Source organism: Molossus molossus, unplaced genomic scaffold (genome assembly GCF_014108415.1).
Source record: "Molossus molossus isolate mMolMol1 unplaced genomic scaffold, mMolMol1.p scaffold_m16_p_9, whole genome shotgun sequence".
Lineage (NCBI taxonomy): Eukaryota > Metazoa > Chordata > Mammalia > Chiroptera > Molossidae > Molossus > Molossus molossus.
The window spans coordinates 457,501-482,821 of NW_023425403.1; the positions used below are offsets into that span (position 1 = coordinate 457,501).

At 62.5% G+C, this 25,321-nt stretch overlaps 1 protein-coding gene across 1 annotated transcript in view; it reads left to right on the top strand.

Moving 5' to 3' along the window:
• Positions 1 to 25,321, top strand: part of DLGAP2 (DLG associated protein 2) — a 65,009-nt gene that overhangs the window by 6,885 nt on the left and 32,803 nt on the right. Inside the window, exons 2-5 of the mRNA XM_036250106.1 lie at positions 7,186 to 8,237; positions 15,878 to 16,086; positions 23,956 to 24,103; positions 25,002 to 25,221. Coding sequence (XP_036105999.1) covers positions 7,254 to 8,237; positions 15,878 to 16,086; positions 23,956 to 24,103; positions 25,002 to 25,221 — 1,561 coding nt within the window. The 5' untranslated portion in view covers positions 7,186 to 7,253. The remainder of the gene's footprint in view (positions 1 to 7,185; positions 8,238 to 15,877; positions 16,087 to 23,955; positions 24,104 to 25,001; positions 25,222 to 25,321) is intronic.

A 25,321-nucleotide genomic window follows, 5' to 3' on the forward strand; every position in this document is an offset into this window, starting at 1 on the left:
ATTTTTAGAGAAAGGAGAAGGAAGACATGGTGACGACGTGGATTGAGTTCTCACTTCGAAGTCTCTTGCACCCCCGAGATCAATACCTCATTGTTGGGCCCCATTTGCTAATATTTTGTTGATTTTTGTTCACGAGGGAGAGACTGGTCTGTAGCTTCCTCTTGTTGTAATGTCTTTGTCTCACCCTGGTGTTAGGGTGATACTGCTTAATTTTCACTGAAGTTCAGGTTTATAAAATGAGAAAGTCATCAACACAACCTTAAAAATTACTATGAATTTCTATTTCAAAATTATATTTGCTTATGACTGATGATCAAACATCCAATAGTTTTAAACAAGCTACATCTGGGAATCAACAACAGACATTTCTGACAACGTATACATTTTCCTCAAAGCAAAAATGTAAGATAATCATCAAAAGTAACGTAAAAGGTAAGAAAAAGAGGAGGTGCGGATTCACCCGAGGATTCCCAGTGGTTCGTATGATGGGAAACTCAGGAGACAGATTTGGAAGACAGTGTCATTGCTGAAGCCTGCATTTCACGGGGCAGACTTGTGGTCAGGAGTGAGGGTTCACCGCCGGCCTGTGAGGGGTGGGCCAGGCCTGCAGCCCCAGCCCCAGCCCCGCTCTCCTCTCTGCTCTGGAAGCCACTGTTTTGGATGATAGACTAGAGATCTGCTTAGAAGCTATTTATTTAGCCCATAAATAAGAAGCTGTTTGGTAATTAAGTGCAATTAAGTTGCAGATGTGCTCACCATAAATGCTCAACTGGAAACATGGTGGAACTCGGAAACAGAGCTGCAGAGGACACCCCCAAATGAACCCTCGGAACCCCGTTCCTAGCAGCCGTCAGGCCACGCCACGGTCTGTGCTAAATGAGAGCGTGGATATGTGTGGCCTCGGTGGGAGGAAGGAAAAAGCTACTTCGTATCTTACAGATTACTGATCATGTTTTGAAACGGCTGATCAAAGACCCAAGTTAAGTCACAAGGGTGTGTGAATATGTGCTAGTGTGAGTGTGTGTGTGTGAATGTGTGTATGTGATTGTGTGTGTGTGAGAGAGTATGTGAGTGTGTGACAGTGTGTATGTGTGCACATGTGAATTGTGTGAGTGTGTGGGTGTGAGTGTGTGTGGGTGTGAGTGTGTGTGGGTGTGTGGGTGTGAGTGTGTGAGTGTGTGTGTGTGCGCATGTGAATTGTGTGAGTGTGTGTGTGAAATTAGAAGTATGCATGATAACAGCATGAAACAAATTATAAGCATAATAAAATCCTAAATATTAGTTGAGATGGGGGTTTGAATGAATGGAATTTCCTTTCGGTTGTCAACGTAAGAAACGTCCAAACTTACAAAGAATTTTTGTGAGTTTATTTGAGCCACACTGACAATTCCCAGGAAGCAAAATCTCACCAGATGGAGAAAATGCTCCGGAGATTGGCAGCTTTGCGCCTTATTTTATACATTGGAACCTGAGCAGGTGTCGGGGGCTCGCGACAGCCTCTGGCGCTGGACTCGGGAGGCGGGGGACAGCAAAGCGGGGGGCTCAGGGATTGGATGCGAAGTGAGGGAGACAGACCCCTGCTCTCTTCCACGGGTGGGGACGGGGCAGGTGACAGCCAACCTTCACCGCAGGTGGAGACAGTCAGGGAACAGGTCATGGGGGCTGTTTTCCCTGCCATTGTGCTCAGTTTTCTCTTCTTTTATCTCCATCTGAATCCACCCAAATATTCTTCTTCACTAACCAAAAGCTGCTTCAGGTCGGCAGCTTTCTGTGGACCCTGGTCGGGGCCCCCCGTTCCGCCAGGACTCGGGAAGACCGGTCCAGCTCCGACGTGCTCACAAAGCTCCCTGAGGCCGAGCGAACCGGACGCCGAGCAGACGGAGCCGGACGTGCAGCAGACGGGCTGGCGCTGAGGCCACCGGTGCACGCGACACCCTTCGGGCCGTGCAGGCGTCGTCTGCGGGCTCTGCTCACGGGCTCGCGAGTGTGGGGGCGACGGGACCTCCTCCTGCGCCAGTGGCCGCCCGCTCGTTTTCTGCAGAGACGGTTCAGACGCTGTGGCCCCCTTTCCCCGGAACGGACTCGCCGTCGGAGTCCAGTTTGTCAGCTGAGGATGAAGATGCGATGCAGCCCCCTTGGGGATGATTGACAGCCCCCCACGACCTTCGAGAGGGCCAGGCTCCAGGACCGGGGTGGACATCTCTGTGCACAGTGGGCAGCAGCCGGACGCCCGGTTCCGGCACAGCTGCCGGGACGGAGACGCACGCACCTGTCCTGGTCAGTGCCCAGGATGGGGCCTGACGCTCCGATTGCTGTTTACCCACAAACCGCCTGTGCCCAAAGGGACCCCTAAGGAGGTTCAGCAGGGATGCTCCCTGGGCCTCTGGCTACGTAGGCGTGATTCAGAGGGTGTTGGGGTGTGGACATTGGCCCCACGGACCAGTGCCCGGGCCCACTGGCGACGTGAGAGCGGCGTGGACACCACAGCTGGGCGGGCTTGGGCTGGCGCCCCCAGCAGAGAGGGGTCGCACTCTGTCCTTGGGCCGCGGAGGACGGAGCCACCTCTGGGTCAGGCTGGGGTCCAGTTGTAGGGGCTGCTTGAGCTCGGCCATGCCATTGACCTCAGGTCCCCCTTTTCCTCTTTCGGAAAGTGTTGATCACGAGAGCTGGCCCGTAGGTTGCTCTGAGGGTCAAACCTTGCATATGACGGGGCATTTCCTACACACGACTGCGCATCATGCCGCCGGCGGGTCTCAGGAGCCGGGACAGACGCCGCAGGGGGGCCTCGGTCCCAGGACGAGGCTCCTCACAGCTCTGGGGCTGGCGAGACCGCTCCCGGCTGGGTCCTCACACACGAGACAGCTCTGGGTTCCTTCTCCTGCAGGGACACAGACCCTTGGGTTCAGGCCCCACACTGAGGACCCCATAACCTGCAACCTGCTCGCGAGCCCTGTTGCAGACAGTCACCCTGGGGATGGGGCTCAGACCTGAGTGGGGGACACTCCGGCACACAGCCCTGCTCGGCCCTGACCCCTGCCTTTCTCCCCAGCTCCCCTCTGTTCTCACGCCACACCCCTCAGACGGGGTCTCCTCGGCCATCCCGCTGCAGTGACCCCACGGCTGCTCGGAAATCAGACCCAAGTCCCTGCTGCTGCACGTGACGGTCTCCCTGGCCTCTCCCCTGGCCGTGGCAGCTCCCTGGGCCGGAGGAGCGTCTGCTCCCGACCTGGGGTCATTGACCTCGCTCTGCCCACAGCCCTCACCTGCTGCGCCGGCCTCTGCCCGGGAGCCTGTGCCGCTGGGGAAGCCCCAGCCCCCGCCTGCCCGCCTGGGAGGGGCTGTGGCCGAGGGTCTGTGACGTCCCCGCACCCCGTCTGCCCAGGAGCCTCAGCGTCCTGCTTGGACAGCGAAGAGCAGTTCGTGGGAGAGAGGAGGGGCCGATGGGGTGGACCCTCGGTGTCCGCAGCGCACGACAGCCGTCCCCGTGTCGCCCGTGGGTCTCAGGTCTGTCGGAGCCGCTGTGGGTAGCGCGCGGTGTCTGCGAAGCTGGGTTGGAACCATGCGGACTGTGGGGGTGTCCTGTCTGGGGCCGTGACTTTGTGACGGGATTTAACGGTGTTTGAAGAAGAACGCAGAGCGAAGTGCCTGACCACACGGCCGGCTCCTGTGAGCGGAACTGGACTCCGCGCCCCGTGTGCGGCGGGAGGGGCCACACTTCAGGGCTCAGAACGCTCCACGGTGCTGACTGTTCACTGCTCTGAGCGGCTCCGGCTCTGCAAACGGCCGAGGGCATGAACGTCACCAACAGCCTGTGGGGACTCCAGGCAGAGCCCCGGCCACCCCCTCACGCCCTGTGTGTGCACTCGGCCCCAGACACTAGGACCCAGGCCCAGGAGGCTGCCGGTGCGGAAGCGACCCGCACAGCTTAGGGAGCAGGTCGGGCACCCGCGCCACCCAGGGGGCTGCACAGGACGTGGCCCGAGGGAGCCACTGGCGTTTACGAAGGGGTGGCCCGGCCCACTGCGGCGGGGGACTGTCAGCGGCCGTCCTGGACCTGCTGCCCGGCTGACCGTCTAACTCAGGTCTGCAGACCTGTAAGCTCGTGGGCAGGCCAAGGCAGAACCTCGAGTCGACGCGGAAATGCAGATCCCAGTGGGTCGTCAGGGGCCAGGACCTGGATGGCGTCGGGGAGCACTGACAAGGCGGGGGGGGGGGCGCCCTGGACCGTCCTCGTCACGGTCTGCTCTCCGCCGTCCACACAGGGGTCACACCGCTCCCAGCCGCTCCCCGCAGAACTGGAACAACGTCATCGGATTGGTCGGTGAGAGTCAATTCCTTCGCCAACTCAGACCCCACCTCGCTGCGTCACAGTGCGAGACTGACCGGCGGGAACAGACGACACGGATGACGCGGGAATTGGGAGGGAGCGGAAGGGCAGGAGAGAGGCGCCCGGGGGCCCTGTGGCCTGAGGGCCTCACTGCGCCCAGGTCTGCCCGGGCCTCAGGGCGTCAGAGCCGGGGCCCAGCCCCCCGTGTTGGAGACGAGGCAGACACACCGGTTCCTACCTGCACCGCCCAGGCCTCCCACAGCCGGAGCACACGGACGGTGGTGGTGACGTTCGTGTGTCCGGTCCGTGCTGCTGTGTCTTCCTCCCTCGGGTGCAGCTGTTCACACGTGAGAGCGTCCTGGGTCTAATGCGCAAACTGTTCCACTGGCCCATTACATCGCCTTCCAGCCCTGGCGGCTTCGGCAAAGCGCGTAGAGCGTCGGCCGTGGATGAGAGTTGGGGGTTTGATTCCATCAAGGGCACGGCTAGTCCCGGCCCTGCTGGGGCGTGCGGGAGGCAGTGTCGGTGTGGCTCTCGTGTCCATGTTTCTCTCTCCTTCCGTCTCTCCTTCCCTCCCCCTCTATCTGAAGATAAACGGAAAAACACCCCTGGGTGAGGATTAAAAAAAAAATTGTGCTACTCAGTGGTTTTCAGCCCATGTACAGATGTGTGGCCATCACTGGTCAGTTTTAACGCCCCGAGACGTGCATGTGTGTCCTGGGGGTTCTATGCTCACTCCTCACGCTGGTTCTTTGACCCATTTTGCACCCGCGTTTGTGTGGTGTCGGGTGGAGGGCTCAGCTTCACCCTCCGGCCCGTGGGAATCCGGCCTCAGCTCCACCTGCGCAGGGACTCTGCTCCCGTCCGGTGTCCCAGCCGCGCTCGGCAGGAGCGAGGGGCCGCGGTGTCTGGTTCACAGTCAGGTTTGGGGTCAGGAGGGGAGCCCCCCGACTCTTCCTTCCTTTGCAAGTTCCTTGGGCCCGTCGTGCACGGCTGAGGATGGACTTTTCCACTTCGGAAAAAGCCAGCTGACTGATGGGAGCTGCTGACTCTGTAGCCCCTCAAACACAGCGTGTTCCTCAGCGTCTGCCTCGGTGGGCCCCTGGGTCACTGTGGGGTCAGGGTGGGTGGCTGTCCATTCTGGGTTCACAGCCCCAGGGTGCAGGTGGTGTCTCTGGGCTGAGGGGCTTCAGTGGAGAGTGAACTGGGGAACCCCTGGTGCTGATGGGGGTGGGGCAGGGGTGCGTCGGGTGACTGGCCTGAGGTGCGTGGTTGGCCCTGGCGGGGTCTGGACTACTCCCTCCCAGGGGATGAGACACCCCTGCAGGTCTGGTCTGGGCCCCGCCTGGAGGCGGCTGAGCTGAGCCGGGAAGGGGGGTCTTGGGGCAGAAACTCAGGGGAGCACCCGGCCTCAGGGACAGGATGTGGGAAAACCTGTGGTGATGTCAGAGAGAGCGTCCTGGGTGTGACTCCGGTGAGCAGGAGGCGGGCTGGGCTGAAGGCTCCGAGGGGCTCCTGTGGTCACCGCACACCTGGGCGCCTGCCCCGTGCCTGGGGCTGTGTCTTCACCCACACAGCCCGGCCCAGGATCCGCCTTCCTGGAGGGGCCTTCAGGATGGGCGGGGGCTGGGCGTATGCGGGGGTCGGGCAGGCGTGGTGAGTGGGGGGCGCGGTGAGTGGGGGGCGTGGTGAGTGGGGCTCATAGTGAGTGGGGGGCGCGTGGTGAGTGGGGGGCGCGGTGAGTGGGGGGCGTGGTGAGTGGGGCGCATAGTGAGTGGGGGGCGCGTGGTGAGTGGGGGCGTGGTGAGTCGGGGGGCGTGGTGAGTGGGGGCGTGGTGAGTCGGGGGGCGTGGTGAGTGGGGGCGCGGTGAGTGGGGGGCCTGGTGAGCTGCAGGGTGGCTGAGGGCGGGAAGTGCCCAGAGGGGCAGCTGCGCCCTGCTGAGCGGGTGAGGGTCTCAGCCAGGGCAGGGCCTGGGGGTGAGGGGGGGCTCAGGGAGCAGCTGAGAACCAGGCTGGGCAGGGAGGGCGGCAGCGGCCAGAGGGGAGGTGGGGAGCCAGCAGGCCCCGCCCCTTCTCCCACAAGGCGGGGCTCCTGGTGGCCTTTCCGGGGACAGGCAGAGGGAGGAGGTGCCTGGCCACCCCACGTCTCTGATGCCACGTGACAGGCTGTGCTGAGTCATGGCCACGGCCTCTGAGCCTGCCTGTCGCCGGGCACACGGGGGGAGGGGCGGGAGCGGGGGCTCGGCCTCCAGCTGTGCCCTCGGGGGAGGTGGTGTGGGCCCTGGAGGGGAGACGGGCCCTGGTCAGGGGCCAGCTGGCCTCCACGCCCCACGGGGCCACGATGTGGCTGCCGTCCTAGGAGGGATGCGGGGCTGGGCCGCGGGCTCCTCCAGGCTCAAGCTGGAGGTCAGGTCTGGGCACCCGGCCTGGTGGGCTCCGTCCACCTCCTTTCCGGTCGGCACAGGTGGACAGACTGAGGCACATGCTGAGTGGTCGACACCTGCACAGCCTGGATCACCTGCTGCATGTGCACCTCGTGCTCGCAGCTCCCTGAACGCAGCTCATCATTCCCCTCAGAAGGGTTATTGGCTTTAACACCATAAAATCTTGCTTTCAAGGGACCCATGAATCTGGGAGACGCTAAGCATGTGTCACTGCAGAGCGGTGTTTAGGAACATCTGTTTATCCTTCTTGAGAGTCTTGTGCTTTGGGGCGGCTGACGCCCCGACGGAAGGGACACTGGTCACTGCGTGGAAACAGCCCGAGTGTGGGGTGTGCAGTAGCTCATTTCTCCAACACTCGAGGACTGTTGTCTGTTTCCGCTGAGTCTCACCGGCGTGTCTGTGTTTCCTCCGCAGACCAGCAGTACTCCTGGTCACCCACCCAGCCCTTCGATGGAGAAAGGTTCTCCCCGGCTGCGAGGAACATGAAAGGGTTATCCGGGAGCCGCAACCCACCACAGCTGTGTTCCGGGCACACCTGCGGCCTAGCGCCCCCCGGCGACTGTGAGCACATCCACCATGGACAGGACACGCCGCAGCCCTACCTGCTCAGCCCCCTGGACAGCTGCGCCATGGACCACCACCGCTGCTCGCCCCGCAGCTCCGTGCACTCCGAGTGCGTGATGGTGCCGGTGGGGCTGGGCGACCACGTGTCCAGCAGCACCTTCCCCCGCATGCACCACAGCTCCCACTGCGACGCCAGGGACGACTGCACCATGTCCCACGCCAGCACCAAGGTCCACCGCATCCCCGCCAACCTCCTGGACCAGTTTGAGAAGCAGCTGCCCCTGCACAGGGACGGGTTCCACACCCTGCAATACCAGAGGACGTCCGCCGCCGAGCAGCGCGGCGAGAGCCCGGGGCGGATCCGGCACCTCGTGCACTCCGTCCAGAAGCTGTTCACCAAGTCCCACTCTCTCGAGGGCTCCTCCAAGGGCAACGTCAACGGGACCAAGGCCGACGGCCGGGCGGAGGACCACCACGGCCACCACCCCAAGCACAGCAAGCGGAGCAAGAGCCGGGAGCGGAAGCCGGAGGCCAAGCACAAACTGGGCCTGAGCGGCTGGTGGAGCTCGGACGACAACCTGGACAGCGACAGCACCTACCGGGCCTCCAGCGTGGTCAACAGGCACCTCGTGGACCACGTGTCCCACTGCTACCCCGAGCTGCTGCCCGGCCCCTTCGGGGACCTCTCCCTGAAGACTTCCAAAAGCAACAACGACGTCAAGTGCTCGGCCTGTGAGGGCCTGGCCATGACCCCCGACACCAAGTACATGAAGCGGAGCTCCTGGTCCACGCTGACCGTGAGCCAGGCCAAGGAGGCTTATCGCAAGAGCTCCCTGAACTTGGACAAGCCCCTGGTGCCCCCGGAGATCAAGCCGTCCTTGAGGCCTTGCCATTACCTCCAGGTAAGGGGTCTCCTGGGACGCCGCCCAGGCGCCGTCTCTGCAGCACGCTGTCGCGGGCCCGGCCGGCCCGCCCCGGGCCAGCCGCAGGGGCGCCCGATCCCTCCCGTAAGCGTGCGGTGAGCCCCTCCCTTGGGCCCTCTGGGCCACAGAGTGTTTTAAGCCGAGTTTCCTCAATCGGCAGGGCCGCGGGCCCATGCAGCTCGGTGAGGAGCTCGGTCAGGTTGGTTTTGGAAAATTCTCCTGTCCCCCTGGGGGCAGACGATGAAGTCGCCAAGGGCGAAACGTGTGGACGGCGGATGGCGAGAGGTAGCATTCCGCGGGAATCCCCCACTTACGCGATTTCCTTCTCACTCTGCCTCCCGACCCCGTCTCCCTGAGTGGGGGCGTCGGCCGGGGGTCCAAGGAGCCTCCGTGGGGACCTCCATCCGCCCACACTGCCATCAGCAGGGCCGGAGCCTGGTGTTGCTCTTTCCCGTCGGTCACTTCTGTTCCGCTCACAGTCCTGCCCGACCACGGTGGCTGTGGGCTGTGGGGGGAGAGGGGTCTTCGCCCTCGGCCGCACGGTGCCGAGCTCCGGCTGTCACAGGCCTCGGTGATCGGAGCAGATCCGCGCCTGAGTCACCTCCGCAGTCGGGGCTGCGAATCTTTGCAGCAACTCCGAGTGCCATCTGGTCCATTGTCCAGAATCCGACGGTTCCGTTTGAGAGGAAGTGCTGCCCCACTGCTTTTACAGGCAGATTTATTCAGAGAGACCGACGGAGAGCTGGGTAAAGCGTTATTTTCATAGGCGCCTGAGAGACGTAAATTTGGTGTGTAGTTGGCAGACCCGAAGAATACGCAAACCTGAAGTGTTCACCCGTCAGCAGCACCAGGTTCTTCAGAGTCGTCATTAGAGAAACCCTGCTCCTGTGTGTCCCTGGGGCTCCCCAACACAGGTCCCCTGACCCTCGAGGGGATGCGGCCGCCGCAGCAAGTCCCCGCCTCTCGTGTCCCCCTTCCCGCCGGAGCCTCTTCCGTCCCCCAACAGCCCCTTGTAATGTTTTAATCATGGAAAATACCAGTCCCACGAAAAGGTAAGGGTGTCCTGTAACGAACCCCACGCGCTCATCACGCAGATCAGCGCAGGGCCAAGCTGTCCGTCAGGACCACGCACACCTGCCCGTTAGGTCCCACGGGGACGAGTCCCACGAAGTGCCGCCGATGCTCTGCTGACCGCAGGGGCCGGAAGGAAGGACCCTCCTCCTGCAGCCAAAGGTCGTTCTCGGGCGTGAAAACTGACGTCAGCTCTTCAGTGTCCCAGGAACCCAGCCTGGGCTCCGACTTCCCTGGCTGCTCCCCATTGCTCCCCAGTGTGCATCCAGACACAGGGGAGCCCATGGCCCAGGCTGACAGTGACACCTGCGGGTCCCTCCTCTCGTCTTCCCGCCATCTGGCCCTGCCCACACGGCGGCACCGCCTGCTGCCTTCCCGCCACGTCCCGTGGTTTCTCCGTGCACCCTGTGCGGCCACCAAGGTACCACGTTCACTGACGCACTTACGAGCTGGCCTGTGAGGCCGGGCCACCCTCCCCCTTCTCCTGGAACCCGCTCCATGTGGCCGGGAGGTGCTGGTCACCAGGGGGCCTGGCTGAGCTGTGACCCCAGCGACCGAACACCTGCTGTTTGTAGAGAACGTGGGGAAAATGACAGGTTGCGACCTGACCCTGTGGCTCAGTGCACGTCACCTGAAAGCCAATCTCCGGGAATGAAATCCGCCGCCCCCAGGTGAGCGGGGTGTCATCTTGTCCCCTGCGGCCCCCCCGCCACCTCCGTTCCTCTGAGGCCCCGCAGGTTCCTGAGGGGTGGACCCCAGCCAGTCTCTGAGCTGCTGCGGCACAGCCTGTCCCAAGGGCGGGGCTCTGCCAGTGGAGGGGTGCTGTCTCCCCTGAGCCCCGTGACCCACGAGGACATGTGCTCCTCAGAGGGGTCCGTCGCTTCCAGCAGCCGGTCCTGGCCCCTCCTCAGTGTCCGTGTGAAGCCGCACATCCCAGGGGGCCGCTGGTGTCCGTCCCCGGCTCTGCCGTCCTGCTCACCACCAGCCCCGGTGGCGAGACTCCCGATCACGGGCATCCCGGCTGCGCTCACATCTCGTCGGTTGTCCTGTCGCTGGGCTCACGGGAGCGGGGGTCCAGGACTCCCAAGAGGCCCGCGCCAGGCGTGGACTGCACGAAACTGCCCGCGGGTCGGTGGCCTGGTCCCCGCGCACCGGACCATCTTCGCCGCCAGATGGGCACCGAGGCCTCTGTGCTGCCGCAGAGGGAGGTTCGCCGCGTGGGAGGGAGAAGCCGAGCTCACACCTGCCGGTTCCACCCCAGACGGGAGAGCTGCAGCTGAGCAAAGGGTTTTCAGTTTCACCCTGTGCAGGATCCACGGTGACATCAGGATTCGGTACGTTTTCAGGCCGAAGCAGACAATGGACAATTGAGAAAATGATTCATTTGTTCTCTGAGAAGCTGCTGGATTTGTTTTCTCCATCAGCCGACGCAGCAGCCAAGGTCGGCCAAGGTCAGCCTGTAGCGAGAGCACAGTGCTGGGTGCCGGGTCCCAGCCCAGCGGCGGCACCGAGCTCACACGTGGGCAGCCACGCGGCTCCGGGCACAGCAAGGTGGGCGCCGGCTGCCTGGCCCTGGGGAGGACGCCCGGGACCTGGACGATGGGACACAGGCCTTTGCCCTCCCTGGGCAGTGCCCACCCCACCCAGGCTCCTCCCCCGATAGCGCAGCCCCCGCAGCCTCCTGCCCCCCACCCTTCACCCCTCCCCCCTCCCCCCTCCCCCCTCACCCTCCTCACCCCTCACCCTCCTCGCTCCTCCCCCCTCCCCCCAGGCAGCACTTCCAGCTGATCCTCTGGGAGCCCCCTCAGAGGGGGGGCAGATTTTACGGCATTTCCCCTGCTCCTCCCCCGCCCGTCCTGCTGCGGCTGGTGGGCTGCAGGACCCACTCCCTGCGGAGTCCAGGCCCCCCCGGGAGTGGACAGCCGGCCTCCAGGGTCCGGGTCAGAGGGACGAGGTCCGTGTGGCTGAAGCACTGTTGGGGTTCACGTGGGAAACCAGTCGTGGCGAAGGAGAGGCCGGGCCCCGGGTCTGAGACGCCGTCCTGCTCCCACAGGGCGTGGTCCCTGAGGCTCCCACTGCCCCCACGGGGTCCTCGCGGACCCAGCCCCGGCGTGGGGCTGCCGCCGGCTGTGATGTGCGCGGCCGCGTCTGCTCCGTGCCTGCTGTGGTTGCCGGGAGCGGCCCGGACAGGTGCAGCCTTAAGAAAACCCACTGGGCCACGGAACAGCCTCAGAGGAAAACACAGAGATAAACAAACAGGGAGCTTCCCGGCCAGGCTGACCGGACTCGGGGTCCTAGCAGCCGTCAGCGAGGGCCCCGGGGTCTCGTGCTCAGACGCAGACCCTGCGGGAGCCACCACGGAATCCGCGTCCGGCCTGGGCACCGGCCTTGGGGGACCGTCCTGTTCACGGTGGGGATGTTGAGCAGTGTCCTGGCCTCGACCCACCAGCAGCCAGTAGCACCCCATTTCGGAGATGGCCGGACCTGTCTCCAGACATCGCTGAACACCCCTCGGGGCAGAGGTCTCCCAGTGGAGAACAGAGCATGAGGCTGAGAGGAGAGACGTGGCCCCCTGGGAGGCGCCCCCTGTGCCCGGGCAGTGTCCTTGGTCCGTCCTCCCCCTGCGCCCCTTCCTCGCCCCACGGCCTCGCCCGGTGCTCTCCGGACTCCGTGGAGTAGGACACGCCCTGTAGCTGGAAGAAGCTTTGCTGCCCACACGTGGCTGGTAGACATACCACAGAGCGTTCTGTCCACAGCACGTCCACGGCCACGTCTCCTTGACGGTCCTTCAGTGAAACCAACCTGCACACACTGTTTGAATGTTTGTTTATGTGCCTGGCTCGAATACAACAGAAATACAAGGAGGGCAGCTTCGGACGGGAACATGAATTGTGACCCACAGGGCTGTCTGGGCAGAGGCCTGGGGGGGGTGTTTCTGGGCGAAGCGCCCCCCAGCGACGGAGGGTGTCGTCAGGCCGTGGTGTTGCCGTGCATGTTTTGGGAGCACGAGACGCCTCCTGGTGCGTGCTGACCCCGAGGCCTCCGTGGCTGACCTACGTGCGTGGTCTGTTGCGTTCCCGAAAAATCCGTTGCTCGTTAAAACCATGGAGAAAAGAGCACATTCGGTTCATACATAAAGCAGAGCACATTCGGGGCTCAGGCAACCACAGTCGGAACCAGACATTCCGATCCCGGCGCCACGCGACCAGGTTCCCCTCCCGGCCTCACGTGACCAGGTTGGACTTCTCGGCTTCCCCAAAACTGGCCTCCCTGGCCCGACGCCCCCACCCTCTGTGACGACCACAGCGGCCCAGACAGACTCCAGGACGGCCCCCCGGGCCCCTCGGCACCCCACTGGGCATCCGGTTCACGAAACCAGGCCATTCGGAAGCCTGGCTCTGGGGGCCCGCCTGGTGACAGGCGCCCACGCCGGCACGTGGACAGTCCTGCCGAGTGGACGAGGAGGACACTTCGGGGAAACAGCGTGGCACAGGGTCTCTCTCCCTGGGCTTCCACACCTGAAACAGACATTATTACAAACCCCCTGTGCTGCTGCTCGAAGACTCGACCTTTCCATGTGGGGTGCTGAGGGCCTCCCCCAGAGCAGGGACCCCGACGTGCACTGTGCTGCCGGCCCGGTCACTGCAGGTCAGCAGGTCACTCGTCACCGTGGGACGCAGCGCCCGGCGCTGTTGGGTCCGCCCCTTCACTGCGGACCGCGGCGTGGGAGGCGGCCAGTTCCCGCGGCACCGGGCGTCTCGGCGTCTCTCCGACCCTGCGACCGTCTGGACACGCTGCGGACGCACAGTCTGTGCCCGACCCTGGTCGACGCTCCTCCCGCAGTGAAATTTCTTGTCAAAGGCGCAAAACTGGCTCCTTGAACCAGAAACAGAAAGGCAAGCTGGTCCCCTTCGTTGGTTAAGTCACAGGCGGCGGGTAAAAAAGGTTCCCTTTGTTTCTTACAGAAACATGATTTTAATTCACAAAAGTTCCGTACAGCTGCCCGCGGCCGTCTGTCCCCGCCAGGCCTGCCTCCCAGGCGCTCTGCAGGCTGAGCCGGCCGGTCCCCAGCACAGGACCAGCGTGTCCCAGCGCGGCCGCCCCGCCTCCCTGCCTCCCACACGGACGGGCTGGCCGGCCTCGCCTCCAGGGAGCCCTCCCAGATCACCTGCCTCCGCCCACCAGCCACTGGACCCTGCCCGGTCCCCGCTCCTTCCGTCCTTGTTAAACTCCACTGAAATGATTGTCATTGAGGACTGAGTTTCCTTTGACTAAAAACGTTTATTTTTGTACTTACAGTAGCAACATGTGGTCCACGTAGAAAATTTAGAAAACTTAGTATAAAGAAAAATGATCAAAGCCCATGATGCTGCCGCAGTGAGGGCCACAGGCTTCCCCATCCCTGTGCGCGGTGCGGCCGTATCTGTGTGAGCGTCAGAAACGGGGCGCAGTCTCCTCCGGAAGCATCTCCCCCCTGTGAGCCCGTCCCTGTGACCCCCTTCCTGTGACCCCGCCCCCGTGTGCGGCTGTGGGTGGTATTCCAGCGTCCCCCGGGTGTCACCGATGCCTCTTGCCTGGGTGGTCCGCAGTCCCTGGCGCAGACCAGTCCTCTGGGGGCGCCTCGGGGGAGTGAGGTGCGGGTCCCAGGCCGTGGGCGTCGGACTCTGACACTGCTCCCTGCAGGCTGGACCGTGCCGCGCGTGAACGCGGACGAGCTGCTCGCGAGCTCTCTCCTCCCAGAGGTGTTTGTAGAGCGGAGCTCGTGGGTGAGAGTCGCTGAGCACCCCGAGGTCCTTCCTTCTCCGTCGCTTTGCCCCAGAGCTCGGAGTCCTCTGCGTCGGCAGGTGTCCCCCGCGTCGGCAGGTGTCCCCCGCATCGGCAGGTGTCCCCCGCATCGGCAGGTGTCCCCCGCGTCGGCAGGTGTCCTCTGCATCGGCAGGTGTCCCACGCAGTGAGCTCTCCCGACTTCTCACTGCGGGTTTCTGGCCGGAAGGGGCCTCCGCTCGGCTCAGGTGTTGAACAGATTGCACGTGTGTCTCTGACCCCTGGGCAGGACGCATGGCTCTGCTCTGCCCTTGTCTGCCCTTGGTCACCGGCACGTCCTCTGCATGGACACGGCACAGGGCCAGCCACTGGAGCCAGGGACGCCCGCTGAACCAGGCATCAGCGCCACATGCCCTCCGCGCTGCGGCGGGGGGCTGGGCTGTGTGCACCCCACACAGAGCTCCTGGGGTCGGGGCAGCATGAGTGCAAGAAGCTTCCTCATCCTGGCGTCCGGAGGCTGTGCGTGGCTGGGGCGTGTCCGTGTGCGTGCCGGGCACCTAGGCATCTCGGGGTGCCGTGCTCCCCCACCCCCCACAGAGACGACCGTCTGAGTCCCTACAGGGCCGGACACTGGGTGTCCCGGGTGAGGTGCAGCTGACCTGCTGGCTGCTGGTCCCCCCCAGCGGGTCCTGGGTGGTGGCGGGGACAGTGCCCGACCACCCAGAACGGAACGAACCAAGGTCCCTGCCGGACGTGGTCGACCAGCCGGCCCACAGGGGCCTCAGCCGGGAGGCTCGAGGTGGGAATCTGAGTGTCTCCCGTCGGGGACGCCCGTCCGAGATGCTCTACGTGAGGGCTGCACCGTCTCCTCGAGCGCGGCCCTGGGCAGCCGAGCTGGGTCCTGTGCCCGCTGCAGCGTGGCCGGCTGCTGTGGGAAGGTCGTCTCCGCTCACTCGCTGGGGTCGAGGTGGGTCCGCCCATCGGTCCGCGCTGAGCCCCGGGCGCCGTGGATGGACGTGGATGGACCGCGCTGCCTGCGCAGCCTGCTGGCCTGGGAGCAGCACCCGCTCCTCCGCGTGGTGACAACACGTCCCGGTCACACCTCTCCTGTCCCTGTGCCTGCGGGGCGGACCCTCTCGCTCCTGCTCCTGCTCCCTCCCCACAGGGTGAGGCTGTTATTCCCCGGTTCTCGCGGCCTGTCATCCCTCCGACCCCGGGAAGCACATCTGAACGCTGTCGGCGGTTTTCCTAGGTGCTGCGATCACGGGGTGGGGGGTCCTCATTTTACTTTCCTAACTTTATATCACTTTCCCTACAACGTCTCTCTATTGCTTCACGAGGGGAAGACAGCAATCACGTCATGTTAAAGTCCTTTTAGGATTTCGGTGGCAGAGCGCCAGGGGGCACGGGTCTGTCTGCACATCTAACTTCACTTTGTTTTCTTTGATCCTCAGCCAAGGATATTTTTCTCTTTATCCTCAGATAGAGGGGGAGGGAGGGAGGGAGAGAGAGAGACCATCGACTGCTGCCTCCGCACGACCCTGACCGGGGGGGGGGATGAACTGCAACCGAGGTACCAGGTACGTGCCCTTGACCAGAATCGAACCCGCAACTCATCGGTCCATGGCCCAGTGCTCTAACCTCTGAGGCAAACCGGCCATCTGGGCATGTCTAGGTGACCGATGACGGTACAGAGCGGTGTCCCCTCGGACTGTGGAGAACGAGCTCCCGAGAGCGTGGGGAGCCTTCCCCGAGGCTGACGCACCGTGTCCCTCCCCTCGCAGGTGCCTCAGGACCAGTGGGCAGGGTACCCGCCCGGGGGCAAGGAGGACGAGATCCCCTGCAGGAGGATGAGGAGCGGCAGCTACATCAAAGCCATGGGCGACGAGGACAGCGGGGAGTCCGACTGCAGCCCCAAGACCTCCCCCACCGCCACGCGGCCGGAGCCCTTGCTTAAGTCCCTGAGCCAGAGGCCACTGGGCGGGCTGCAAACGTAAGACCCCACGCGCGTCCCCCGAGCACCTGGTGTCTCAGCCTCCCCCCCAAAGCACCTGGTGTCTCAGCCGCCCCCCCGAACACCTGGTGTCTCAGCCCCCCCCAAGCACCTGGTGTCTCAGCCCCCCCCCAAAGCACCTGGTGTCTCAGCCCCCCCCCTCGGTGCACCTGGTGTCTCAGCCGCCCCCCCGAACACCTGGTGTCTCAGCCCCCCCCAAGCACCTGGTGTCTCAGCCCCCCCCCAAAGCACCTGGTGTCTCAGCCCCCCGAACACCTAGTGTCTCAGCCCCCCCAAAACACCTGGTGTCTCAGCCTCCCCCCTCCTGACAGGTCAGCGCGGATCAGCCGTCCTCAACTGACAGTCGTCTCTGAGTTGGACACTTTAGGCTTCATGGCCATTAGGTTCCCAGGCCGATTAGAAAAAGTCAGGCCTTTGGTTATTTACATATTGCACAGTAATTAAGGAATAGACTTGGGCAGGTTCTACATCAAATGTTAATTTTAAAGCAACTGTCACAACCAGATCTGTCAATGTCATCTGAGATCATTCCAGTTATTCTCATCAGAAGCATGTTTGTGTGAATGTGAGTGTGTGTGAGTATGTGAGTGTGAGATTGTGTGTGCAAGTATGTGTGAGTGTGAGTGATTGTGTGGAGAGTATGTGAATGTGAGCGTGTAAATATGAATGTGTGAGAGTGTATGTGAATGTGTGTGTGAGTGATCATGGGTGCATGTGATTCTGTGTGGGTGCATGTGAGCACATGTGTGTGTGACTGTGAGTGTGTGTGACTGTGAGTGTGTGTGACTGAGTGTGTGTGACTGAGTGTGTGTGACTGTGAGTGTGTGTGACTGTGAGTGTGTGTGACGAGTGTGACTGTGAGTGTGTGTGACTAAGTGTGTGTGACTGAGTGTGTGTGACGAGTGTGTGTGACGAGTGTGTGTGACAAGTGTGTGTGACCGAGTGTGTGTGAGAGCCATAATCAGGTACTTTTCACTCTGACTTCATACGTGTACGTGTAGGCAACAGTTTTTCGCAGGGCGAGGGCAGGAAGTGGGCTAATCTCACAGACATGGTAGCATGTGCCTTATGTGTTTGTCCAAAGATACGTTATTGATCATCCAGTTTCCAGTATGTAGACAGAAGACTGCTCGGGGGTCGGCTGTTTCCATGACAGGGGCCGTGGCTCTTGCCCTCAGCAGAGTGACCGGCCTGGCGCGGGTTCGGGTGCTGGGGGGACCCTGGTTCAGCCTGAGCGTCTGCGGTTGGCGGGAAGGGCAGCAGCAGGGCGAGCCGGCCGGCGCTCCGTCCACGCTGCACGAGCCCGTGATGCTCAGGGGGACCCGGTGCTCAGACCCGCCTTGTTTCTGTGACCCCCCCCCCCGGCCACACACAGGCGCCCAGCACAGGGGTCAGCGTCTCCGACACACCCCGTCGTCCTTTAACATTAGCTCACAGGAGAAGTGAACAGTCTGAATTTCAACCAGAACCAACATTTTGAATTTAACCGATGTGAACACATCTGCATTCAGCTGAACCCCCCAGGGCCTGCGGGAGGGCCCCTCGTTGGTGTGGGTTTGTGTCCTTGCGCGAGGAGGTGTGTCCAGGAAGCTGTGAGAGATGCCCGAGCGGTCACTGCCTGTGTTTTCTTCAGGACTTTCACAGTTTCAGGTCTTACATTTCGAGCGGATTCGTGGGTACGGTGCTTGACGGTGTCTGGTTTCATGTTGGGGCGTCTGCCCTGTTGCCCTGACACTAAGTATCTATTCGGAGAAAGCCGTCCACTTGGTTTAAAAAGTAACTCAAACAGGCGGCCCTGTGGGTAATGGGGGAGGGTCCCAGGCAAAGGGCAGCTGCTCTGGGCCCGGATTGGACAGGAGCAGTCAGGAGGCCCTGCTCCTGGGTGAGCACGGGCGTCGACGTACCTGCAGGGGCTCACGACGCAGGCCAGACGGACACCGGCAGCCGTGCCAGAGGAACGGAGTGTGTACAGGGCCCGAGCTTCCCCGACGCTCCGTGGCCAGGACCTGACGTCAGCGGGCCGGCGGAACCGCCCGGGAGGGCGCGAGCCATCGCCACGGCTTCTGTGGCCGCGGAAAAGTCTGCACCAGGGACATTCGCGACTTGTCCAGCCTCGTGCTTCCAGGATGGACAGAAGCAAATTCAGGCTCCAAACCAGGTCTTCCACCTCCAAACCCTCTGCCCTTCCGAGCACCCACCTCCCCTGTTGGGGTGAAAGTTCATCGCTCCGGTGCCTGCGATCTGAGCCGGGTGCCCAAGAGCCGTGAACCAGAGGCAGCCAGGGGCCGAGTCTGCTTTTGAAAATTCTTCCAAATCTGCGCTGGGACCCACACTGCACCTGAGTCTGCAAACGTCGTAGCACGAGTGTGGCCCTTCCCACACCTGCTCCCCCACAGCTCAGGAGGTGCCGTCTGTGCCCTGCCGCTCTCCTGGGCTCACCACTCGGACCTCGGCACCTTCACAGAGAGGTGCGGCCGTCACTGGACCAGTTCCGGAGAGGACCCCGCCCCATGGCCGTCCGTGCCCCACCACATCACAGCCCCGCAGCCGCCCCTGCTCCGTCTCCTCGGGTTTGCCCGTTCTGCTCGGGCCCCGCACACGGGGTCGCCTGTGTGACCTGCGTCTGCCCCTCTCTGCACCGTGTGCTTGAGCATCATCCGTGGGAGGTGCGGACGCACCGCACATCATCCCTCCATCGCAGACGCTGCCGTGTCTCCTGCCTGGGGCTGTCATGAGAGATCCTGCTCCTGTGTGCACATGTGTGTGCGGCTTCCGTGTGCCTCGGGGGCACCGCTGGCGCGGGGCATCGGCAGCACCAAGCTCCTTCAGAGGGATGTACACGTCCCAGGTCTTCCCACGCCGCGTACTGCGCACGTACATACACACGTCCTCACGTAAACTCGGTCCTTCAGCGTTCTCTCCCTCATGTATGTTCATCGCCCTGATCTCTGAGCTCAGCAACGTGTACTATGGCCACAAGAAGAGATTCTGTTCTCCCATCTTCATACGCTCCCCGTGTCGACATCGACGTGCTCACGCCCTTCACGCGGAAGGTCACGGGGGGCGCTTTCTCTCAGCGCCTGCGTCCCGCCTGGTTTCAGCGGCGCTCGCTGTCCTGACGGGGTCCGGTACACGCTCCTCCCGCCGCGGCTCCACCTTCTCACAACACGTCTCCGAACTGAACCAGAAGCCACTTGAACAGCAGAAACGACTTTTAGAAAAACCCGTCTGTCTGAGCGGAAGGCCGGGCTCTGCCCAGTTCCTGTCGTCCACACGCAGGACGGGACACGCTTCACCGTCTCCGTCCGCTCGCGGCTGCGGAAAAACCTCGGAGGCGCGCGGCTCACTCCGCTGGGTGGAGTGTTGGGGGCTCCTCACCACGGCGCCCGCCTCCTTGTTCTTCAGTCCTCACCGAGGGTCTGTTTCTACTGACTCAGAGGGAAGGGGAGGGAGAGAGGAAACCTCGGCGCGAGGGGGACTTTCCGTCGCTTGATTTCTCCCTCCCCTTCCCACCTGCTCCATTCGCGTGATCACGTGTTTCCTAACAGTTTTCTCACCTGGTATTTGTAACTGCCCTTCGTTTATTTGCTTGGCTTCCATTAACTTCAGTTACCCACGTGTCCCTTCGGCGGGTCCAAACCGGCAAGTGTCCCAGTGAGTTCTCTCCCCGACCGCCGACACCGATCGGTTCTCTCTGTAGCACGGACGGCATCTGGGCTCCGGCGGGAAGGTCCGAGCTGGCCCCGGAGAGGTCTGCCCTTCGTCACCGGTCCCGGTCCTCCACGGGGCTTCAGGGTCCGCGAGCTTATATTACGGCCAGCAGACACCCAGTAAGGGTGGTTCCATGCAGAAGTCCCAGAATACCCGAGGCCTCGCGGTCACGCCGGGGGCTCCAGGCAGCACCCTGCACGAGGGGGGCTGAGGGGGGCCGGCTCGGAGCCTGGACTCGGACCGGCTGCAGGACTGCACGGCGGCACCTCGGGGAGCTACGTGACGGAGCACCTGCGACTGTCCTTGAGGAGGGCAGCCCAGCTCACTGAGCCTCCCGTGGAGCCGCATTCAGGAGGCTTTGGTGCCGGCACCGCCCTGCCTGGCGCTGGCTCCACCCAGAGGGCACGCGGAGCCCGACGAGCAGAGCCCGACAAGCAGAGCCCGGGGCAGTCCCGCTGGGCCAGAGCTCAGCCACGGGCCCCTGTGGGGCGGCGCCCTGGTCCCCGGCCACGGTGTGTCCCGCCGCGGCTGCCCACACGTCCTCAGGAAGCATCGTCACCATGAGCAGGTCCCCCGCGGGCTGGGCTGCAGGGGTCACGGCGGCACCTTGGGCATTGGGCGGTTGGCAGAGTGAGGGGGTGGCTCTGTCAAGCCTCTGTTGAGCCCCAGAGGTGGATTGAGAAGGGACGCAGGCACCCACGACGCCCCCACCTGCAGGCACGCGGTGATAGGGTCTCCACCGAAGCACATAACGGGGGCACCTTGCTTTCTCCTGAGCCAGCAGCCGAGAGGACACGTTCGGTCTCACACATTTCTGAGCCCAGGTCGTTGGTGACGAGGGACAGGAGTGTGATGCCCATGCGGTCGGAGGGATCCGGCACACGCGTGCACACATGTGCACACACACATGCACCCCAGTGCCGTTCAGAACGTCCCGTCGCCCACGTGACACAGGAAGGGACACGCGCCTGCCGTCATGGTGGGTCTCGCTGTGAAATGGAGAGATGCCCCTGTGTTGGGCGTCACACACGCAGTGTAAACCGTCCTGTTTCTCCTGCATCTGACCCACATACGTCCGCACCCCCTTTCTACGGCCGCAGGGCAACAGGGAGCCTTGGCTTCGTCCAGACTCTCGTGTTGTGGGCTCGGATGTGAGCAGAGGCTGCGGACAGGACAGGTCTGTGACCGCCCGTCAGCAGCGGGTCCGGAGTGTGCGGGGAGGAAGGGGACGGGCTCCGGGAGCACCCTCCTCTGGTCTGCCCCGTGCTCCTCCCGTCCCTTCCAGAGCAGGGTCCAGGCCCCTGACTCATGTGAGCCCCGAGACGGGCCCCTCTGGAGGGCAACACACATCTGTGTTTCTCGGCGTCTTTACATAGTTTTCCTTTTAAATTTTCTGAGTGCCCACCAAGTCTGTCGATGAAAATACATGTCCATCCCTGACAGCTAGGATGCGCAAGGAGGAGCTATCCATTCGGAATTTGGAAATGACGTGGGATTCCTGTGGGCGGGGCTGTAGGGACGTCAGGGGAAGGTCCCGGAGGGCGGCCTGGGCACCGCGTGTGCCGCACGTGGGGGAGGGCAGCCCTGACCAGCCCTTTTCAGAGACTCTGGCCTCCTGGGTGCTGCATTTTAAAACCCTGAGCTGCTGTACTAAAAGTAATTCTATTAAATGCAATAAGCCCGACGTTGCAGGACCAGACCTCTTGGGCTCCCTGCTTCTCGACTGAGCAGCTGAGACCTCGGGCCCAGGCGTGAGTTCAGAGCAGACCCCTGCCCACCCCCAGCTCTGCCGTCCTGCGAGCCGGGCGGGGGCCTGCTGTGCTCTGCAGCCGTGGGCACCGGGCGGGAATGAACGGCCCCCCTTCTGGGTTCCCGTGAACACAGGCGGTCAGCACGGGGCGAAATTCCCGCAGGGCATCCAGGACACGGTCGGTATCAAGTATCAGCTGCCGTCTGTGTTTAAAAGGAAACTTCTGCTGGCTTTCTGCCGCGGCCCCTGTACACGGCACCCCCACCCGGAAAGAGAGACTCACTGGGAGTCCGAGCAGATCTAAACACAAGGTCTCAAAACCTACGGACTCCATGCAAATGCCACCAGCAGCCACCTGGACCCACTGCCCCGTCGTGACGCCCACGCTGGGCTGCACACGGCGGGCCCGACAGAGGAGACGCACCCAGGGCCCCGGGGCCAGGGAACACCTGCCCCTGCCCCCAAGACAGCTGAGGGTGGGGCAGATCAGCCAGAACGAAGGCGATGGTGGGGGAAGGGGTGTCCCGCCGACTTGCAGAGATGCAGGGGTGGGGCCCGCGGCTCCTCGGGCGCATGGGAGCGAGAGGTGCAGACACCTTTTCGAAGACCAAGGTCAGCCGAGAGCCGAGGGTCAGGGCCACCACCGGGCCCGTGTGAAACGTGCCCTGAACACGCACAGATGAAGCCGGCTGTGGCCACCAGGGCCCAGGGCAGAGTCCTGGGGTGCTGCTGGCATTACGTGGCCTCCACGGACTGGCCCGGTCCTTGGGGGACACCAGGTGGCCGCGTGTGGGTGTGTGCTCCCCTGTGGTCCTGCCTCTGGCCCACCTGACACTGGAGGACTGGACGAAGGGTCGTCGCACTTCCCCACCCGCCAAATTAGGGCTCAGACCTGCTTCTCCCCCCCTTTCCCGTGTCTGTTTCGAGTGGAAGGAAGTAGGTGGCGCCTGGACTGGGCGATGCACCTGGTTTTAAAACAAAAGCTATTGTTATGAGATAAATTACATTCTGTCAACATGTACAGCATATCGAGTCATGCTTTCTCCCCCAGAGTAAGTGACTTTGAATCTACAATAAGTGGGCTTTGCGTAATCGAACTTAAAACCAAGCCCAGCCCTGGCCGGTTTGGCTCAGCGGTTAGAGCGTCGGCCTGCGGTCCAGAGAGACCCGGGTTTGGTTCCCGCTAAGGGCACGTACCTCGGTTGCAGTTTGTCCCCGGCCCTGGATGGGTCGTGTGGGTGGCAGCCACTCGATGTGTCCCTTCATGTCGATGTTTCTCTCTCTCTCTCTCCCCCTCCCACTCTACCTGAACAAAAAATGGAAAAATGTCCTTGGGTGAGGATAAAAAAAAAAAAACCAAGCCCAGTCTCCCCCCTGCGGTCCCATTTCTAAAGAAAACCGTAAGTCACGGAGAAAACAAACGACAACAGTTCACTCTGAACAGCAGGGGGCGGACGTGAGCTGCCTGACGCGGGGTCAGACTCAGCCTGGTGTTTATACGCGTCTTTGCCTGCGGGCCTGTGAGGTGCTTGTTGTGGGAAAGTTGTCAGCAAACCTTGAAAGGAGCAGCCGCCGGTGTGGCTCCGTGGCTGAGCGTCGACCCTGCACCAAGAGGTTGCCGGTTCGATTCCCGGTCAGGGCACATGCCCAGGTTGTGGGCCTGATCCCCAGTGGGGGGCATGCAGGAGGCGGCCAGTCGATGTTCTCTCTCATCGCTGTTTCCATCTCTCCCTTCCTCTCTCTCTCTGAAATCAATAAAGAAAAAATAGTTTTTTAAAAAGAAAATATTTTTTAAAAAACTTGAAAAGAGTTAAACATGCCAGAAATTCAAGCTAAGCTGACACTGCAGCCACCAAACACTTAACCTTCTACCGAAGAGCAGGAAGAGCACCAGAGGCCGCCGGTTTCGAGGGGCATCTGGGGAGCCGCCGATCGGTGTCCGGGGGTTCGCTTTCTGTCCGCCCTTCTGTCGGCTGTGCTCACTGGACCACGTGCAGGTGTGAAGACGGAACACACACCTGTCGTCTGTTCTGTTGTTTCTCGGAGCAGGTGACGTCGCCTGAAGCTAGCACGGTCTTCACGAGATTTTCACGAAATCAGCTCAGGCGCCCAGTTCACTCTCGTCCGTCCTTAAAAGTGTAGGATGATCCTGATTTCCTGCCTGGCCATGAAGTGTCAGGACTCAGAGCAGTTTTGTAAACAGCCTCCCTGTGACCTAGGGCGAGATGTGCATTTGTACAGGGGCCTGGGGCCTGTTTACGGGGCAGAGGTCTCATCAGCAACTGCGGGCTGGAACTTTTATAGCAGCTTCTCCTGTGGGCTCAAATGACCGTCGTGCCTCTGCCCCTCTGGTGACAGTCACTGTTTCTCTGTCTCTTTCCCTGTAGCCAGAGCTACCTGCAGGCGGCCAGCGACGGGCCTGCCGGCCACAGCCTGGACCCCTCCGCCAACTACGGCTCCCCGAAGTTCCGCTCCCGGAACCAGAGCTACATGAGAGCCGTCAGCATGCTGAGCCAGGCCAGCTGTGTGAGCCAGGTGGGCCCCCGTGTCCCGGTCCAACCTCCCCCGCCGCGTTGCCCGGCGCTGTCCTGCCGGGAGGCGGCCCCCGGTCTAGGAGGCCAGGAGCAGACATGCAGTCGCCTCCACTGATTTCCCGTCTGGGGACATCATGAGATGTCGTTGTTCCGACGTTTGCGATAGTGATGTTTACGTTGCTTGCTTGTGGTGAGGGGTGACCGATCAGCTGACCATCTCGGCCCCCTTGCTGTTTGGGCTCAGACTGTCCTGTTCCCAGGAGGTCTCCCCAGCATATCGGGTCAGGGGACAGCGTTATGGGACCAGGCTCTGGCCGCAGCGACTTTGTGTCGTGTCCGCAAACAACCCCTGAAGGTCCAGTGAGGCGTCGAAAATACGCAGGGTGCTTGGTGTTCTGCCGAGAACTGAGTTTGTCTGGCTCGCAAAGCACTAAGGCCCCCGGCCGGGTCACGGCCCCCACAGAATGACAGTGTTTCAAGCTGCCCCTTGGGGTGGCTGACGGGCAGGAGCCAGGCATGGAGGGATCTAGCGAAATGAGCAGGGGCTGGGCAGTCTGACGGCCACATGCTACAGGACAAATACAGCTGAATTCCCACACTTGCAGTTAAACACATTGCTGCCCATTTTGCTCGCCTGTAGACGTGGGGCCGGAGTTCACCGGCGTGTCTAGGCGTCCGCTTTCTCTGCTTGCTGTGGGGTGGCCACTGAGTGCGCTCCGGTCAGAGACCGGCCAACAGGCCCCTCGCCCGTCAGCCGGTCCGTTCCTGACCTCGTGGCCTGTCCCTCCTCTCCAGAGGGGGCGCCACCTGCGGTGCGGTTGCTGTGGGCGGGTTGCGCCTGCTGGGTCGTGGCGGAGTCTCCGTGGGTCTCGCCGCCGACCCTGCGGTGTCTGTTCCAGATGAGCGAAGCGGAGCTCAACGGGCAGTTCGAGTCGGTGTGCGAGTCCGTCTTCAGCGAAGTCGAATCTCAGGCCATGGAGGCCCTGGACCTCCCCGGGTGCTTCCGGACGCGGAGTCACAGCTACCTGCGTGCCATCCAGGCTGGCTACTCCCAGGACGACGAATGTGTTCCCGCGCTCACCCCCTCCAACGCCGCCTCGACCATCAGATCCACAGCAGGTAAGGGCCTCTCCAGCCTTCCGACGGCCGGGCTCTCCCAGCCTCTGGTAACTGTTGCGAGTCGCAGCTGTAACATTGTTGCACTTGCACCGGTGTTGTG